This window comes from Pezoporus flaviventris, unplaced genomic scaffold (genome assembly GCF_033815535.1).
Source record: "Pezoporus flaviventris isolate CSIRO_AGI_PZ_B2104156 unplaced genomic scaffold, CSIRO_AGI_Pfla_v1 ptg000002l, whole genome shotgun sequence".
NCBI classification, from domain to species: Eukaryota; Metazoa; Chordata; class Aves; order Psittaciformes; family Psittacidae; genus Pezoporus; species Pezoporus flaviventris.
The window spans coordinates 62,159,721-62,178,240 of record NW_026892550.1 but is presented as its reverse complement, the minus strand read 5'-3'; the positions used below and the strand labels follow the sequence as shown (position 1 = coordinate 62,178,240).

Sequence of the window (18,520 nt, the reverse complement as noted above, 5' to 3'; positions counted from 1 at the left end):
CCACCAGTTACTGCCATGCCTTTGTTTTCCCAGGAATTTTGTGCAAAGCACATGGCCTCCATTCTTGCAACAAAGCCCACAATTAAATGCCTGCTCTAGTACAGAGTGATTATTCCAGTGACTGCTGGCCAGACTGAGCTACAACTGTAGTTACATTTTAGGACCTCCCAGGAATGATGACGGGAAGCCCTTTTTAAGTCTCCGTCTGAAAAACTGAAGATGGCATCTTTCAAAATCCTGAATGCACTTACAAGAAGTAGGTTAAAATAACACCCCACAGCACAGCCCCTACCCCTCACCATTTTGAGTTAGAACAAGAAATCCATTTCATGTCCCCTTTCAATTCATAGCTTGCCCACGTAGTAAGTGGTTTAGTTCTGCTGCTGTCTACAAGCAGCTCCATCGGAACAAACCCGTATATTAAATGTCACTGCAACACTTTCACATACGTAAATACAATTTAGAAAGGAAGTGAAAAGACAAACATTTATTTTAAGTAGGGTTTTATACATAGCATGCATCTGAAAAGAATTACCACACTGCTATCACTCAAGTTGCCTAATCAAGGGCGTACTACCTGGGACACGAACAGAAGGTACCATCACCTACGCTGCTATATACAGAGATATAAAAATATACACAACAGTTAATCTTACAGAGCAACGGAGCCGAGTGAACACTGCACACTGTGCTCTCAGAGTCTGGACAGCTGAACATCCAAACTGCAAAGGCAACAGGAACACTGCAGGGATCATGATCAGGGTCAGAAGAAACAGCATCAGAACTCCAACACAGTGTAAAAATATAAGGCAGAAGCCACTTTCTTCTGAATGGTGGGGAAAGAGCAGAGTGCACAGAGACACTCCATCTTGCTTTTCAGAGTAGTTCCAGCAAGGAGTTGTACATGCAAAACACGAATCTGCATCAGCAGTGCAACAACAAAACAATACTGAACAGTAGCTCAATCATACAAACTTAAAAAACGTCACATGTCCATTATGCATCTCTCCTCACAAAATATCTAGGATTTGTCAGTGCATTAGTGTTAAAGTGGCATTAAAAAAACTTCTGCTATTTTAACAGGTGCAGAATTATTTTGGAAATGCATAGCATCTACATTTTTATTGTCTTTGTCATTATTCAGTCGGCATAGGCACCATTCTAGTCACCCCAGCGTTAAGAATTCTTGGTGGAAACAGCCATTTCTCATGAATTCATACCCAGCTATTCTCGACTGCCTGTCTTGATTTTGAGTTCAACAAATAAATGCTTTGTAAAATTCAAAAATATACCCTATGAATATGAAAAGAACTATATACAACATACCTAAGACCCAGGGCTATCTGGCTGCCACACGTGTAACACACTGAAGAGAAACATTCAAGTTTGACAGATCAATTATTTTCTGGTTTTGAGATGAAAGGCCTTTGGGTTGGAAGCATCAAAGACAACAGTGCAGTAGGCTGAGAATTCCTTTAGCTCAGTTCAGAACTAAGGCATTGTACGATAAAATCTACATTTCTATTTGGTGCAATGTTACCGTCAATTTTAGAATCTAGACCACGTCAAATGCTGTAATTTGTCACTTCAGTAAATGTACGTATCTTCTATCACAAACCCTATTGTTTGTAGGGGGAAAAAGGCTTACCAAACACTAAACCTATTTTTTTTTCCTGGTTTGACATTTAGGAAAAATCACTAAGCCAAACAAACTATAATCCCCCCAAAAACACATGATAGTTCACATCCTCCTTGTCTTCACTCGCCAAAAGTTAAACAACATATTTTGAACTTTACTAAAAGGAAATACAAAGATTTTTAACTGCTACTTCAAATCTCTTTATGCATTTTAACATTTTCAATTATCCACTCATTCTATGTCTGCTGCCCCCTCTGACTATCTCCCTGCGTTGCCCTTCTCCTGTCATTGCGGTATGGCCTCCCTCTGAAGTTCCGCTGACACTGGTAGCCATCATCTCTGCCCCTGCCAGGTGGCCCTTTCCAAGCTTCCTCATTTCTTTGGAACTGATACCCTCCCCTGCTGGAGTAACCCCACTCAACCCTGGGCCTTCTACCTCCTCCGTAAGTCTGGCTATAGAATTGCTTGGATCTCCCACTTCGCAGCATATCAGAAACTTCACTCTCATCTTCAGAGCTCTCCTCCCTGGTGCGCTGCACCCTGCTCTCTGTCTGCTGACTGCCAGTGCCCTTGGACTCTCTACCTTTATCACTCTTCTCCTTACGACTGGGAATGCTGAGTTTCGGTTCATTTTTCGGCTCTGACGGGACCGGCAGGGTGCTGGGCACTGTTGGCTGCCTCTCAGTCCCCAGTGTTTGTGGGGAACGATTTCGCTGCCCAGCTGTTTTCTGCTTGGCCAGAGAAGCCGAAGGACCAGTCTGCTCTAGCTGAGATGCCCTAGCTGGAGCTTCCTTTGGAGCTTCCTGGAGTCTTCTTGCACCAGCCGCAGGGAATGGCACAGTGTTGGACCCGCTGCTGCTGTCAGTCCTCTGAAGCTGTTCTGCAGAGTTTCCTCCAGGAACTGGAGGGCTGCATTCCTTAGCCACATACATGCCGGCAGAGGTGCCAGCAGCTGCCTCCTTGTCCTCAGGTGACAGAACGACACTAGGTCTCGCTACTGAATTTTCGATGAAACCCTGAACTGGGTACCCATACCAAAAGTGAGGAAAGAAAGGAGGTGCTATTGGAACAGCTCCTAGAAAGTGATTGTGTCCGAAGTGTGGCTGTGGGAACACATTTTTCCCTCTCAGGGACTCCTCGTAGTTTGCATGAAGAGCTTGCACTGGATTCTCTGATTCTACACAGACCTGTCCTTGACTTTCCGACACTTGAGCTGCAGGAATCATGAGAGGCAGCGATGCAGACCTACCATCAACCTGTGGGACCTGGCCGTTGGATCGGGCCTCACTCTGGACAGGGAAATGCCTGTTTGTTTGTGCGGGTTCATTCTCACTCTGAGCCGGCAGTGCCTCCTGGAACCATGGGTTGTGCGGGTACACAGGAAGGGACACGTTTGGGTACATTCTACAAGCAGCTAAATAGGCCTGGTGCAGGGGGTACAAGTAAGAATGAGGTGCCCACATGGGACAACTGTATGCCTGCAAGACAGGGGGAAAGCAAAAACACAAACATTTGGTCACTGGAAGAGACATAATAGCACCCAAGTCAGTTACCATTTTAAAACAGTTAATTACAGGAAGCAAAGGATGATGTTCTTTTTAAATTCTCCTTCCACATGCCACTGAAATGGGCAAAAAGTATGAGTAGTAAGAAAACTGGGTAACAATTTCTATATAGCTGATCTAAACACATGATGCTGGTAAGTCAAGCTTTAGATATGCATTTTTAAGACACACGTTTCAAGTTCATTTTCCATAATCACAATTATTAATTCGTAATTTGCCCCTCATTTTCCAAAATTCTAAAGGATAATGACTGAAACAACCAGAAGTTGCTTTGAGCAACATGGTCTAGTGGAAAGTGTCCCTGCCTATGGCAGGGGGTTGGAACTAGATGAGCTTTAGGGTCACTTCCAAACCAAACCATTCTATGGTTGTATGACATGTTTTTATAATACAACATGACAAATGTACGTATTTCAGGCCATACAGGACTCCATACAAGGCAGCTGGAGGTACACGGCTGTCCAAGGAAACTCTGGAGTCACTTGAGGACAGAGCCCAAAGTCTGTCACAGTCTCGTGTCCCATCGGTATAAACAATCCCCTGAGCAAACCATCCTGACAAGCCCACTCAGACCTCTCAACAGGAACCAGTCAGTTCACCCTTAATCAGCAAGCATGTGGATAACAGCATGGCAGGACTGGGGACCAGGGTGATGCAGGAAGTAGCTCCCAGGTCTGCTGTGCTGTCTGGTTACAGCTAGAAAATGGAACATGGACTAGCAGATGGTGCTGAGGCACCAAAATGACAGACTATATCCTAAATAATATATAGGACCAGAAAGGCCAGTCCCAAATATATGTAGGCTGAGGATACAAACACTAGTAGTGATACTTGCTAATGACTTACAGATTTTCTATTAAGCAAAGAGACTTGTATTAGGCACATATTTATCAAATCTGAATTTACTTTGTAAGGTGCTGAACATTCTCTGTTTTCACACACAGCCACCAAAGAAAATTACTCCTTATGGCCAAAGCCACGTGGAACAAGCCTGAGACATACTAGGGATTGGTACTACAATGGCTTTGCCAGTACACAGACATGGTCACAGGGGCTTTCCTCTTTCAGTGTACTCTGCTTCTGAAAGAACACAGATTTATCCTATGAAGACAGGCTGAGAGAGCTGGGGTTGTTCAGCCTGAAGAGAAGGCTCTGTGGGAGATCTCAGAGCACCTTCCAGCGCCTAAAGGGCCCTACAGGAAATCTGGAGAAACGCTTTTGACAAGGACATGTAGTGACAGGATGGGGGTGGAGGGGTGGGTGGAGGTGGTTTTAAACTGAGAGAGGGGAGATTTAGATTAGATACTAAGAAAAATTTCTTCCCTGTGAGGGCAGTGAGGCCGTGGCACAGGTTGCCCAGAGAAGTTGTGGCTGCCCCATCCCTGGCAGTGCTCAAAGCCAGACTGGATGGGGCTTTGAGCAACCTGGCCTAGTGGAAGGTGTCCCTGCCCATGGCAGGGGGCTGGAACTGGATGAGCTTTAAGGTCCCTTCCAACCCAAACCGTTCTGTGATAACATATTGAAATACAAACTTTAAGTACACAGCTGCAGCAACCAAACTTCTGCACTCAGAGTGCTACCAAATACACATAATTTTTATGGTATAACAAATAAAAAAAAGGTAAGTTTCAAGAATTACCTTCACACCAAGATTGAAGAAAAATCTGAGAATATTCTTATCTAGGAAAAGAAAAAAAAAAAGAAAAATATCTATGAAGACCTAAAATACTACACTTCATCTCATCCAACAATCAGTCCCTGAACAAAGTTCCATTTCAATAGAGACACACTGGCACACTGGTATTAAGTTGCTGCTTGCATGTCTGTCTTTCACTTTTAGGTTTGGGGTTTGATTTGTTTCCTACCCCCCCCCCCCCCAACACCTCCAGCAGGATATCTAGAACACAACTGCAGTTTAAATTTCAGTTTTAACAGTTTGCAGAGCTGAACTTCTAAAAGAAACAGTTCAGTAAACAAACACCCCCATGCAGTTAGACACAAGATGTTCTTTATAGGCATATTCTGTATCTGTGTATGCCAAAACCTGTATCTTCTCATACCATTAAGAAAATCCTCAGCAACTTCCAAGCTTTTGATTACATGAGAAAACCTGTTACAGTAAAAGGAAGAAGTTCTCCAAAGAAAATCCTTTACAAAACTTCCAAGTTATGGTGTGTCAGGCTGAGAACCACAAAATGATTATATCAGATTTCCAGGTATATCCAACTGAAGTAACTGCAATGTTAGCAACACAAGCTAAAAGGTTACCACTCTATTCAATATTGCCTCCCATGCCATAAATCATTGAATGACAACAATTAGATCTTTTGACAAAGATTAACAACAGGACCTACGGAGTTGTCTTTATTTACAGTTTTAGAGAAAAGAACTTATTAGGAAAACCAGTACATAGCCCAGACCTTATTCCAGCTTCTCACCTTTAGGCAAGTCCTCCCCAGTACTGCACAGGGAGTAAGAGGGTGCAACAGCTCTTTCTCCCTTTTCACTAAAAGGGAATCCAGGGTATAGCGGATCCTGATAGGGATTCAGAGTCTGAGGCAAAGGCATTAAAGGCTGATTAACTGCTTGGAGCGACACTGGAACTCCAGCAACTGGAGCAGATGTTACCTGAGCCTGTGATACAATAGAGTCAGGTCCCGTTGCTGGGGCTGGCATCAATGAAGAAGCAGGTATTTGGGCTGGAATACCTAAGGGGGAAAAATATATGTGTATGATCTCAACTATACACAATCACAAAAGAAAATTACAGTGGGAAAGCAGGCTTCAAACAACAGAAGGGGGGGAAAAAAAGGTTGGGGGCGGAAACCCAGATATTCAGGAAGATACAGAAGAAATTCTTCAGTCAGGAAGTTACACACAAGAGAAGATTTAGCTAAATGTAGAGAATAGTTTTCAAAAAGAAGGAAACAGTTGAGCTGTCCAGAAAAAGTCTTCCCATATTTACTTTTTAAAATATGAGTACCAGAAGAAAATAAGAAGGGATAGAGGGGAAAGAGGAGGAACTGATATTTATTATGTGACTCTCTGCAGTTCTCATTATGATTAGTCATTTACTGTCAACTCCGATTAATTTACAGCACAGATTAACTGGGCTTTTCTGTCACAGATGCAGACAGGTATGACAGGATCGTTACTGTATCATGTGAATACATTATGCTGATTTGAAAGCTAGTTCTTGTATAGAAACAACAGAGAGAAAATACAGCACCTGATCTACTGAGCAGTACTGAATCTCAGCTAATTCCATATGTGAAGATACACAACACAGAAATAAGATTACAATGGCTTTGTAGTTCAGGTCCAAATGGATCTCATTAGTTCCAGACATACAAGATCCACGCTGAGTCCTTAGTGATTCACGGAGCTTATTACATGGGACACAGAGCACAAACACATACCAAGCTTCAACACGCTGACATGTTCTACCTTAAGCAGATCTTCAGAGTAAGCCCTCTCAAAACTCCATGCTACCCCATTTGAGAAAAACAGAGAATTGAGTACACATCTGTCTTCACTTTCAGGTAGGGAGTAAAGCAAACTATACATATGGGCAAAGATCTACTACAACTATAACGAGCTTTCAGCAGTAAGAAACTATATTCCTACAAATGACTGCCTTTGGGATATGAAGTTACACAAAACAGTGGCTCCTGGAGGCATCTTCAATTTAGCAAGACAGTTAAAGTATTCTTTAGGGCGAGTAATTTCTGATTTATGTATTTCTCCAAACCTGCTGGTCCATAGGTTGCTGGCTCACTTGGCCAAGCTGGCACAATGGCTGGTACAGAAGGCACTGCTGGAGGTAAATGCACCTCAGAGAAGACTGGTGAGGGTGTTGGAGTTACACTCGGTAAGCATTCTGTCAGGTTCTATGAAACAAAGAGATCACTTTAAATTATTCCAAATCACCACTGCTGGTGACCCCTAATGTGTCTGAGTTCTATCAAAAAAAGGCTTGATGGCTCAGTATATCAAGACTCTCACCATCACCACAGCAAAGTATTAACTAGTAACATATCAGACTGTATATGTAACAGATCTGAGATCCATTACATCAATGTGTGAAGAACTCTGCACTGAGCTCTATCCAGAATGTGCCTGTACCACAGCCAGCCATCAGTGCTGTAACACTTCCACAAGCATTACGTTTAAGTATATCCTATTCAAAAGAAAAGCCATCCTCATATACAATTACCTGTAACCTTAGATAAATCTGAAAAGGTAAAGAGTTTAAAGTAAAAAGCATAGCTATTTAGCAGAAAGGTAGAAAGCCACCCCTCCCTCAGAAGAGAGAGGATATACTTTCATTTTTCTGTCAAGGGCTGTCCTTTTACATTGTATGTTGGATGTAACAGATTCTATAATTCTAGCACTTATCACCATAAACATGACCATATAATTAAAAGCCAATATTAGAATACATACATGGCTGTGATGCAGCTCCCCTTTGTCTGAAGTCTCCTGACTGGAAAACTTTGAAATCAAACAAACATTTCTTACTTGCTCAGCAAGGATCGGAGAATCTGTTTTTACTTGTTCCAAAGGAGATGAATCTTTTGGACAACTCTCATCTTGACTATTCTTCTAAAGCAAAGTTAGAAACAACAGACACAGCTAGTCTAATAGTAAGATTTACTTTTCAAAAAGACATTCAAAGGTATTAAGCCACACTACATACAATGTGGGCTAAGCACCCAATCACTATTGTACTAGTGTAACATTTTGCTCATTGAAAGAACAGTAAAAGTTAAAAATCCAACAAGAGGCCACAAATCTTCACTGAACTTCAGAGATCATGGTCTGTTAACACAGAAGCTATTAGTAAAGATCAAATCTTCTGTGGTCCCATTATACTTGAAGTACAGACTGTACTAAGCAATTACAAATCCAGATTGGTAAATGCTCTCGATAGCCCAGATTTGAGAACTCAGATTTCAGAAAGACTGTAAGTATAGGTTACAGGGGCTGAGGAAAGCCAACAGCAATATAAGCCTCCAACCTTAGAAGTATTTCACTGAAAGCTGTAAAGCAGCAGCAGCAATCACAGCTCTAAAGGCAGCTATTGCTCTGCTAATCGTGTACCAGAGAAGCAATAACATTAAACAAAAATTTGGTCTTTTCTTTAAGATTACCTCAGATGAATTTGGCTCAAGCTTCTGACTTAAGTGGATCTGCCTGGAATTTGACTCTGTAACACCAAGACATAACCTAGTAAATGAACCATTACACCATTTACGGCTATCACAACTTAAGCCAGTTAAAAGTTTGTCTTTCCCAAGTTAAACCTTCAAAACAAAACCTACCTCAGCACATATTACTTAAAAAAAAACTTAAATTTCAATTTTTTATCAAAGATCAAAGCATCCTAAAACAAACAATTGTTAGGGCAGTAACAGAGCAGCTACTTCAACCTGGGTTTTCAAAGCTCTACAGGAATTGTTTACTGATATTTGTTAACCATTTTGGTGATGCCTGAGGGAAGTGTGAAAAAATATAGCTGTCTCTTTAAAACACACATCATCCATCCCAAATCCCTCCTAGTGAAAAAACAGTAAGTTCATACTTTGCTTAAAGTGAAAATGTTTTCCATATTCAAGACAGCAGAAGCTTAAAGTCTCGTCTAGTTTTGGCTGAGTTACAGACAGATAAATTTACAAGGTTTCAGTGCTTCAAAATATCTAGAAAGTTTTCAAAATGATGCAGAAAGTTTGATTTCTTGAGCACCAGCAAACACTTGGGGGAGGCGGTCCTGAAAACAGTCAAGGCATTATCTTCATACATTAAGATCTTTACAGCGTCTTCACATTGTAGCTTATGTTCAAATCTGGTTACTTGACTACTGTCTATCAAATTCATGCATGTAATTTAATAGTAGCTGCTAAACAGACATGTACTTTTAAAAAGCTTAGTATATACACCATTGCAACTAGACAATGTAAATTAAATCCATGTTGGTTATGAGAATTATTGCCAATCCCCCCAAGCACCAATAGAAATCTCTGAATACTCAGAAGGAAGTGCAGTTTATTCCCATGGGACTTTTAGCTTAGTTTCAGAAGAGGCAATGTAACCCAGGGCATCACAAAACACACGGAGAAAGCTGTACATCCTACGCACTTCAGCAAAATCTCTCATGGCACTATAGGAAAGAGCTTTCTCCACACAAACACTCTTTTTGGCATTGGTGATGAAACCAGTTTTCAAACAAAACTGTTTTTCAGATGTTTGGAGAATGAAAAGTAGGCAGTGTCAGTCCTTGTGAGAGCATTCAGGGTGGCATTACATGGTGAAAGAGGGAGTATGGAGCACAGGTACCATAAATACACAACAGCAATGATCTGCTGTTGCCAAAGATAGGGGAACAAAAAAAGAATATATTTAAAAACGAAGGGAAAGAACAGCTTTTAAGAGGAGGCTAGAGATTTTTTACTCAGAAAAAAAAAAAAACCCACGGAAAAAGCCAAGAACAAATTCAAAGTGCAGTAATAGCAAAGCTGGTAGGACAAAAAAAAAATCATTTAAAAAAAAAAAGCTAACAAAAAAAAACCCTATCAGTTGCATTTAACAAAGATTGAGTAACTTATCTCCTCACAGCTACAGCTTTTACCTATTATTGTTATGTTCCACTTCCTCATGGAAAAGGAAAGGTTATTCAATGAAGAGAAGCTGAAGTGCATTAAAACAGATTGGGCAGAGGGAGAAAACCCAAACAGATTTTGACCATGTGACAGCTCTTTCTACTGTAAATGTGTGTGTGTGTGTGTGTGTGTTCAACTCTTCTGTATACCACCTTCTCCCCTCATTTTTTTATCACAGCCTGCCAATTCTTAACCATGCCACACTGAATACTTCTATCTGCTTTTCTCTTAACTGAATCCAGTAAGCACTCCTAATACTCGTCCCACTGACACTTTATGCCACACTCACTATGATTTCAACAGGATGTAATCTGGGGTAGCTCTGACAGTATTTTTGTTTCTCGCATTCCTCTTCCCATTTATTACAAAATCCCAGCACAGAGCTTACTCTCTGCCACATTCACAAAGCAGGAAAACATGCACTTTCTTTCCAAACCACACCTTTGCTACCTTGACCCTAGCTTAGTTTGGCACTATTACTTAAGATAATTTTCCCCTCACTGCCTAAAAGATGCCCCATCTTGAATGAATTCTGATGTTGTTAATAAAAACAAGCAAACAAAAAAAAGCCTTGGCCTAAAACCATTTGTTTTTACCTTTATCCTTCTGCTCTTCCACCTCTGATGTCCACTTGCTGTTTCTTCTTTCATTACTTGAGAACTTTTTCTGGTTTAAGTTATCCACAGTCTGTGTAGCAGCCTGACAGACTGACTGATTCTAAAGAAGTTTACAAAAGCAGAAATATTAATTCACGCAAATAGTCTGATGGTACTTTGACATCATCTAATATATTATGCCTTTATGACAGATTCTTAGCACTGTGATAGGCAGAAGTGTGGGGTGGGAGCAGTCTTGATCAGTATCACTCAGATTCAGCCACTCTTTCACTCATTGCTAAATTTTGCCAAGAATCCTTTAAAAAGCATTCATGTCATTAGTTTGCATGACAAGCAAAAACTGCTTCACAGTACCTGCTTTTAAATCACACCCTCCTTTTGCAGGTGAGCACACTTAACTACAGCTCACAGCAAGAGCAACCTCCCTCCATTAGGCTTCAGTCTGCTCGTTGCAGTGCAGAAGAGCTGTACATTTCTTCTTGATTACATCAATAAAAGTAATTACTGCTTAAGAACTGAAAGGTACAGTACAGGAAGCCACTTCCACAAAACAAGAGATTTAAAGCACATCTTTCACCTCAATTCTTCCCTGTCTGGTTCTTGCTCCTGTTTGCCCTAGAATTTAAATCTAAACAGCCTCACGTGCTTCTAGAATAACCCTATGTAGACAGCAGCTCTTTACACACAGGATGTGCTCACTTCCTGGATGTGGTGAGACTCCAATCCACTTTCTTTTAAAATTGCATCATTTAGCTCTCAAAATCTAAAGGCTACATTCTTCCCTCAGGCATAGACAAGTCCATTGAAGCCAGCTCAGCTCCACAACAGGAAAAGAGCATGTCTGACAAAGAATTTGCATTACTTATGACACCAGTTAAGTTCCCAGGCTAGAAAGAAAAAGCCACTTATAAATGAAACAGGTTTTATGTGTATCAAATCAGAAACAATCTACCAGTCATCTCTGATACTAATTCAAGCACCACAGTGTCATTCTACTGCACTATTTCTCAGCTAAATTAAACTGTACTTCAGAGCAAGTTCTGTCCTCACCTCGAAGCTTGACTCCAGTATACGAGACATCTGAGTAACTGTGAGTGCAAAGCCTTCCAAAGACAGGAAGAACACAAAAAAAGCAGCTCAGAATCTCATGTGTCTACCATATCTAAATACCTCAAGAACTATGTGTGGTCAACATTTATTATTTCTAAAGGATACTGCTATGTATGTGTCTTATCTTGAATTATAACGCATTGTAGAGTCGCATATTTCTATGGAGGAACCGAGTGTAAAAAACACATCCTTAACTTTTGTTTTGACTGCAATGCAAGGACAGCAAAACAAAAACTGCAAATTAAAGGTTCATGAACAAGTACAAAAAAATGCACTACTGGTAAAAAAAAGCATACATTGGAAAGAGCAGGAAAAGCTTGTTCATCCCTTTGCTGAATCTCATAGAGTGAACGGGATTCTTCTATAGCCTGTTTCTCCCTGCGCTCCTCTGGAGACAGTCCAAAGTAGTTACAATCTCTGCTGCCGTGGTTTGGATCCTCAGTTCTTTCCCTGTCTGGTTTTCTGCAAAGGGAGTAAAAAGAGAAACCGTATCACTTTGAAAAAAGAAATTCACCAGTATAAAACACAACACAAACTTAGGATTTAGAAGGAAGAAAGATGGTAATTATAGCACTGCTTATGTGATACCACATTTACCACATCTCTTTCTGTCTACTGCAAGTTACCCATACACATAACATTTAAGAGTTGATTTTATCCATGATTTATTCATTTCAATCCAATTTTGAAAGACTTGATAACAAACAAACGGTTCGGGTTGGAAGGGACCTTATCTAGTTCCAAACCTGCTGCCACTAGACCAGGTTGTTCAGCTGAGTGAATATCTTAGCCCTGCCTAAGTAGCACTACATGCAGCGTTACCTCAGCCCCAAACAGAAAATAAAACAGCATCCCCCTCCCAAGAAGGAACTGCAGCAGTATGGTGATTCCAGTGGAAATGCTGACACATACACACACAAAAAAAAAAAAAAAAAAAAGGTGTGAGCTCACAATGCCAGCAATTTTGAAGAAAGTTTAAAAATATAAATAAATAAATAGAATTATTCTTCTTGTGCTTGTTTCTAATCTTAAGGATTTTGAACACTTCTTAAGACTTCAATGGCAACATATTTCAAAAGAGTATGTTAGAAGTATCTGAAGCAGGCCCCTGGGTTCCAAACAACTCAGCTGGAGTTCAAGGTAAGAAAGATGTTAATTGCAGCTTTACCTTAGAGTTTGGGAAGGATTCCTGCCTGGAGCTTTTTGTTCAGTTGAGGTCTGATGAGGTTGGGATCCAGAACATAAGAACTGATGCTGCCTGGTTCCCACAGTATGCTGAAGTCGAGGAGGTAGTGCTGACTGGGGTTTTACTGACTTGCTCTGATTCTTTGGCCCTCTGCAATCTGCATCTATGTTAAAGACACGAAAACAGATGTATTTTTTTATTCATTTTTTAAGCTCTCTGGGACAAACCAGCTAACAATAAAGGTTCTGCCACACAAAGGCAGGTACAATCCTACCGGGCTGAGCATTCTGCCCCCATGTTGGGAAAAACTTTTTTATCTTCTTCCCTGGCACAGTGTTCCAGCCCTCCATAGGAGAGGCCTGTGGAAGGGGTTTAAGGCTCTTCAGTGAGACAGCATGCCTAAAAAACAAGGAATTATGGAGGGAAAAATATTTTAAAAGACCAGACTGGGGCTTGCACAAATTAATAGCACACATTCACTAAGACTGATGGATCTTTCCACTTTTGAGAACACTGAATTCGAAGATCTTTGTTCTTTATGACTACACTCAAGCAATGCATATAGAAGAACAAACCATTTTTGGTAGCATTTTTTGTTTGGTTTTGGAGGGTTTAATAAAACTCTCCGATATGCTGATGCAAACTTCTCCTGTAAAGAATGATCAGCCAGTTGTGGAGTATTATGTCTTCAGGGCAGACAGAAAAGCATTATGACCAGAAAAAGTGATATACTCAGCTAAAGTTTTCACAAAATTGCAACAGATGTCAGGATTAAAGAACATTACGTTGGTGGTTTATATGTCAAAACAGTTACTACATTTTTAATTGAGGATACTGTAGGATGTCCAAGCAGCTGTTCACATTACTTGAAGAGAAGACATTGAAATCTATAATAGAAAGGTCAAATCTGGCTAAATCTCCATTTTAAAGAGGGAGCAAGCTATGAGACAATCCCCAGATCTCACAGCATTTTCTTTTTTTATAACAGACCACATTAGATTAATGGACACCTTTCACCTTCCCTCATTTACCTTGACTGAAAGCTTTTCCTCTCCCCACACTACACTCAGCTGTGGGTTGGTTTTGTCCCAAAAGTGTTAAAGAACTTACAGCAGAGGTCAAGATGTGTCGAACCACCCCACCATCCCCCCCCCCCCCCAAAAAATACAAACAGAAACAGACACCCCCAAACAACCAAAACCACCACAAAAACCAAAATAAACAACAGTCACCCAACAACACACAAAACCACACTGCAGCCCCCAACAACTTTAAACACTTGGTTTGTCCGAGGAAAGGCAAAGATGATGCTGATTTGAACAGCTGCTTAGCACTCTGTATGAAATCAAGAGGCGCTACTCAACCAATAGAGAAGCTAGGCGCTTTGACAGACTTTTTAATATCAAAAGCTTATCACAAATATAGCATCTAATTAATAAGCACCACAAGCAACACTTAATTAACATGGTAACAATCTGTTTAGGATTGGATCTTGTGCAAAAAAATAAAAATCCCTGAGTACTAATGTAGTTATTATGTCACTCTGCAGGTAATATCCAGACTACCTGGCACTAAAGAAAAAGGTCTGCAATGACAATCAGTGCAGAACCTCTTTTTCCTATTTAGCATGCTGTTTTCTGAATTTTGTGGCAGTATCCCTTTAAGTAAAGCAGCGGATGCACTTCACAGACTGAAATCAACTTTGAATTCAAGTAATGCTGTCATTACCAATGTTCAGTTTGGCAATGTTCCAAAAGAGATCCAGCACTTACTTTGCTCCTAGCTCTTCTACAAATACAACAACTGGACCATTCTCTGAACAAACTTCTTGAATATGGGCATTATAAAACTTCCCATTATGTTCTAAGCGCACCTGTAAGAAAAAAGAGTATGAGAAAACAAAAGGTGCATTAACTTCAAAGAAGACAATAACAGAACATCAACACTTTAAAATAACAGCAATGTCAAAAATAGAGCTTTTTCTTTGGGCAATAGAAGACCTGAGAAATAAATATCACGTAATTCTGTAAATGACTCAAAAGCAAATCTTCTATTCATACCACTTCTTCAAAAAGAAATAAAATACTAAAACAAAACCAAAAAACTATGTATACACCCACCCCAGAAAGCTTGCCTGGTAACATGACTTAATGAAACATGCTTTCAAAACTACATGAGAAAGAAGTAAACAGTGTATCAAGGCTTTTCAATTTCACTGAAAACACTTTCTTTTAGAATAAAACCCAAGCTGCTTCTTGTCAAAATCCATGTAAAGAAAAGAAAAATTCATTACTAACTTCAGGGAAATTTAGTGTAGTTAAGAACATAAAGAACACCAATTATTTCTGAAGTTACTCTTCAGGAAGTTGCTTTGAAAACAACCAAAAAAAAGTTGCTCAGACACGATCACAGTGTGACTTGTCTGACATTCTATATTCTTCAAAGTCTTCTGCTACACATAAATTTCATAATATTCTGCTACAATATTTGACTTTTAAATTGTATTAATTTGGTCAATTTCACTTTTCACCATTTACTTCATCTTTCCTCCTCATGTTTTTATCCCATATATTCACTGACTCGCTACGTACATATAAAATTTGACAGAGTATGTTAGCTACCAGAGATCTTTCTACTAATAATACCTGTACCCTTCAGTAAATACTACACAAAACAGCCTTAGGTTCTTAAATACAAATTTTAAGCCTCTCCCATTAAGCAATAAATAATCAACTCACTCTAGGTTCAGAGATGCATTTTTCCTGAATTTATTCACTATGCTTAATTCCATTACACAAAAAAAAAAAAAACAAAAAAAAACCACCACAAACTGAAAGAGCCCCCACGCTGCATAATGAAACTGAGTATTTTCACATTCAGAAGAATAACCTTAAATAGATGGTCAAGTGTCCTAGAAAGCACCATGTTTAGCCAAGCACCAGCAGTTTCATTAACACACATAAGGAGATTAATCTAAAATTTGAGCACTCTAGAATTTAATGGTAAATCTTATTTCTTCTTAAGCAGCAATGCATACTCCAAATTTTAACAGAGTTTAAAGAGCAATTGCATAGTGCACTTTGAATACTTCAAGAGGAAGAATCATCCCAAACTTCAGGATCTGCAGTAACTAAAGCAAGCTGTACTCCATTACTTGAAAGTTATGATTTTAGAACAAAGTCAATTTACAAACAGTAATCATTATCTCCAGTGCTGAACACAAATACATGGAACTATGGTGTTGGCTTTGGTCTCTCCAAAGAAAAGCCCAGATGACAGAAAACACTAAAATTTAGTTGTCCATCATGCACATAAATGCATGCAAACACTTCACCATGAAGCAATATAAGAAAGCAAGCGCAGCCATCAGCAAAAGATGCAGGGGAGATTAACAATTAGTTTTATAAAACAGACACACCCCACACTTTCACACATCACAGGAGTAACTACCTAATTTATGGAGCCCATAAGGAGAAAAACAGAGCTTATCTTGAACTGAATAAACCACCCTAAACACACCTGCTTCTCACACACAGGCTAGCATTCTACAAGGCTAAGCAAGGACTCACCCCAGAGGGAAGCCTGAACAAACTTATCTCCATACTTAACATTAAGGTCCTCAGTCATTTTACCAAATATATTCCTGAAGTCAACCTTGTGACTTTTTAATCCAGTAAACTGGCACTGATCATACGTTCTATCACGTGCCTTTTCTAGATGCATGCTGTTAAGCCATGAATACTACCAACAGTTAAATATTGAGCTGAAGACACAAGAATATTTAGAAAGCAGCATATATATATCAAAACAGTAAACGAAGATTTGAAAGTGGCATCTTCATCAAAATGTTAATGTCTTTAACTATAATGCAACTATTACTTACTTTACATTTATCTCCAACTGAGTATTGCATGCCAGCAGCAATAGAAAAATCTTGGTTTTGCTGATCTGTAAATACATGATCAATAACATATCGTTAGTTTAAATACACTGTAAGAGTTACTTTCTTGATTCAGTAGAAGTGCAAACCCCAAGTTCACGCCCTAAACCTGCAGACTGGCCCCTGTGAGAAAGCCCACTGCCTAAACCCAAACCTCCATTTGCACCACTGCTCTTCAAGAGACCTCACTTTACACATCAACATGCAAAAGCTGGAACTTTTAAGTATTTGGTTACTTACCCCATTTGGATTGGAGCCAAACGTCGTATTCAACATTTCTGTAAACTGATGGATTGAGTGCTTTAAGAACTTTTTTAGGTAAGACCAACAAGGCAGGATTCTCATTGCTCTTAAGGTGCTGTAAGAAGCAGAACAAAGTCCTAAATGGTCAAATATATAATGATGTAACAATTCTCCATTTTTCAACCACAATGCTCAGCTTTAAACTAAAATATAAAGAAGCTGAAAATACAAAAAGCATAACATAATTCAATTACCTTTTCAATGCTTTTTCTTCTAACCATATCAGAACAAAAATTAAGAACTAAGTAGTGTTAAAAGGACACTATCCATCTTTTGGCACATGAAAAGCAAAAGTTATTTTTCAAAGTAGTAAGTAGTTTTTTAAGCTATCACATATTAGCAGAACTAGAAACACAAGATTCTCTCAGGAACATTGAACACTGAAAAAATATGGCAAATCACTAGTCAGAAAATAAATCTTAACATGTAAATACCTTGTTGTCAGAAAGAGATTTCGATCCATTCGTATCGCTAACTGTTGTAGCTTTACTCCTGCAAAAGGACAGAAGTGAACTGTGATACTATAGTATTAACAACGCCTGAAAAATGGGTAAAGAATTTTCTTGGAAGTGGATAAAAATACCACTTTCTACATAGTTTTTACACAGTAAGCATACCACAGAACATCTTTCAAAATGAAAAAGCTGTCTAAAACAAAGAACTACATTTCTGTATCATATAAAGCTAATAATAATATTTTTGGTTTTAAGAACAAGTTTTAGGATGTCTGATTTATATGTACTGACTTAGCCATCACCTAAATAAAAAAGGTGGGAAGGGAACAGGCAAAAGAAACAAAAATTCCTCTGAAATTTCTGCAGTTATATAAGGAAGACATAGCAAAAGCAGACAAAAAAAATCAAAACCAAAAAACACTCTATTATAGTGAACTGGCATCAGACACTCTAGTTTACTCTTATTTTCTACACCTGACATCAGTGGAAAAATTACTTTCCACAGAGAAAAACCAAGTATTTTTCCCTAAAGCAAGTTTTAAGTATCTGTCAGCATTAACTTCTCCCAAAACCAAAACAAACTACTGGCATTTAATAACAACATAACTGAAAACTTGACATTTATAAAATGCAAAAGACCTTCTGGAAAACTAGGTAATGAAACAAGCTGAAGTCAACTTCAATAAAAGCAGGAAAAATCAAGACTTCATAAACACAGCAAAGTGTTTGTAAGTCATGTTAACTAGATCAAGAGTTACACTGGCTCTCGCATCATTAAGACATATGGTTTAAATAAAAAATGTTGAGTTTGGTCGTCTCAAGTGAGTTTATGACCTTCATCTACAAAGATTCAATGGAGGTTAGCAGTTTATTTTCTTATGAATCCCAAAGATACAGGATAATGCTACTGCATACAAAGCCCAGGAAAGCTTCAAGAGCAGAAAGGAATGAAGGAGGTTTCCACTGTCTGACATTTAACCACAATAATTGTTCCCCAAGGCAGAAATACTTTGTATTTTAATTGGCAATACTCCCTACCTAGTATT

General features: G+C 39.3%; 1 protein-coding gene across 14 annotated transcripts in view; it reads right to left on the bottom strand.

The window, feature by feature from the left end:
* Positions 1-472: 472 nt before the first annotated feature.
* OTUD4 (OTU deubiquitinase 4) overlaps positions 473-18,520 on the bottom strand; it is a 33,258-nt gene continuing 15,210 nt past the window's right edge. For 2 of the 14 annotated variants that reach the window (XM_061441397.1, XM_061441389.1), the window contains 14 exons: positions 17,454-17,511; positions 16,957-17,074; positions 16,660-16,724; positions 14,549-14,649; positions 13,051-13,175; positions 12,759-12,939; positions 11,887-12,052; positions 10,460-10,580; positions 8,358-8,413; positions 7,651-7,809; positions 6,956-7,094; positions 5,643-5,912; positions 4,844-4,884; positions 473-3,117 (listed from right to left, as the gene is read on the bottom strand). In XM_061441397.1, the coding sequence (XP_061297381.1) occupies positions 1,876-3,117; positions 4,844-4,884; positions 5,643-5,912; positions 6,956-7,094; positions 7,651-7,809; positions 8,358-8,413; positions 10,460-10,580; positions 11,887-12,052; positions 12,759-12,939; positions 13,051-13,175; positions 14,549-14,649; positions 16,660-16,724; positions 16,957-17,074; positions 17,454-17,511 (2,842 nt within the window). In that variant the 3' untranslated portion in view covers positions 473-1,875. Of the gene's footprint in view, positions 3,118-4,843; positions 4,885-5,642; positions 5,913-6,955; positions 7,095-7,650; positions 7,810-8,357; positions 8,414-10,459; positions 10,581-11,886; positions 12,053-12,758; positions 12,940-13,050; positions 13,176-14,548; positions 14,650-16,659; positions 16,725-16,956; positions 17,075-17,453; positions 17,512-18,520 lie in introns of those variants that run through there. The other 12 variants (XM_061441424.1, XM_061441405.1, XM_061441414.1 and 9 more) reach the window with 12 other exon arrangements.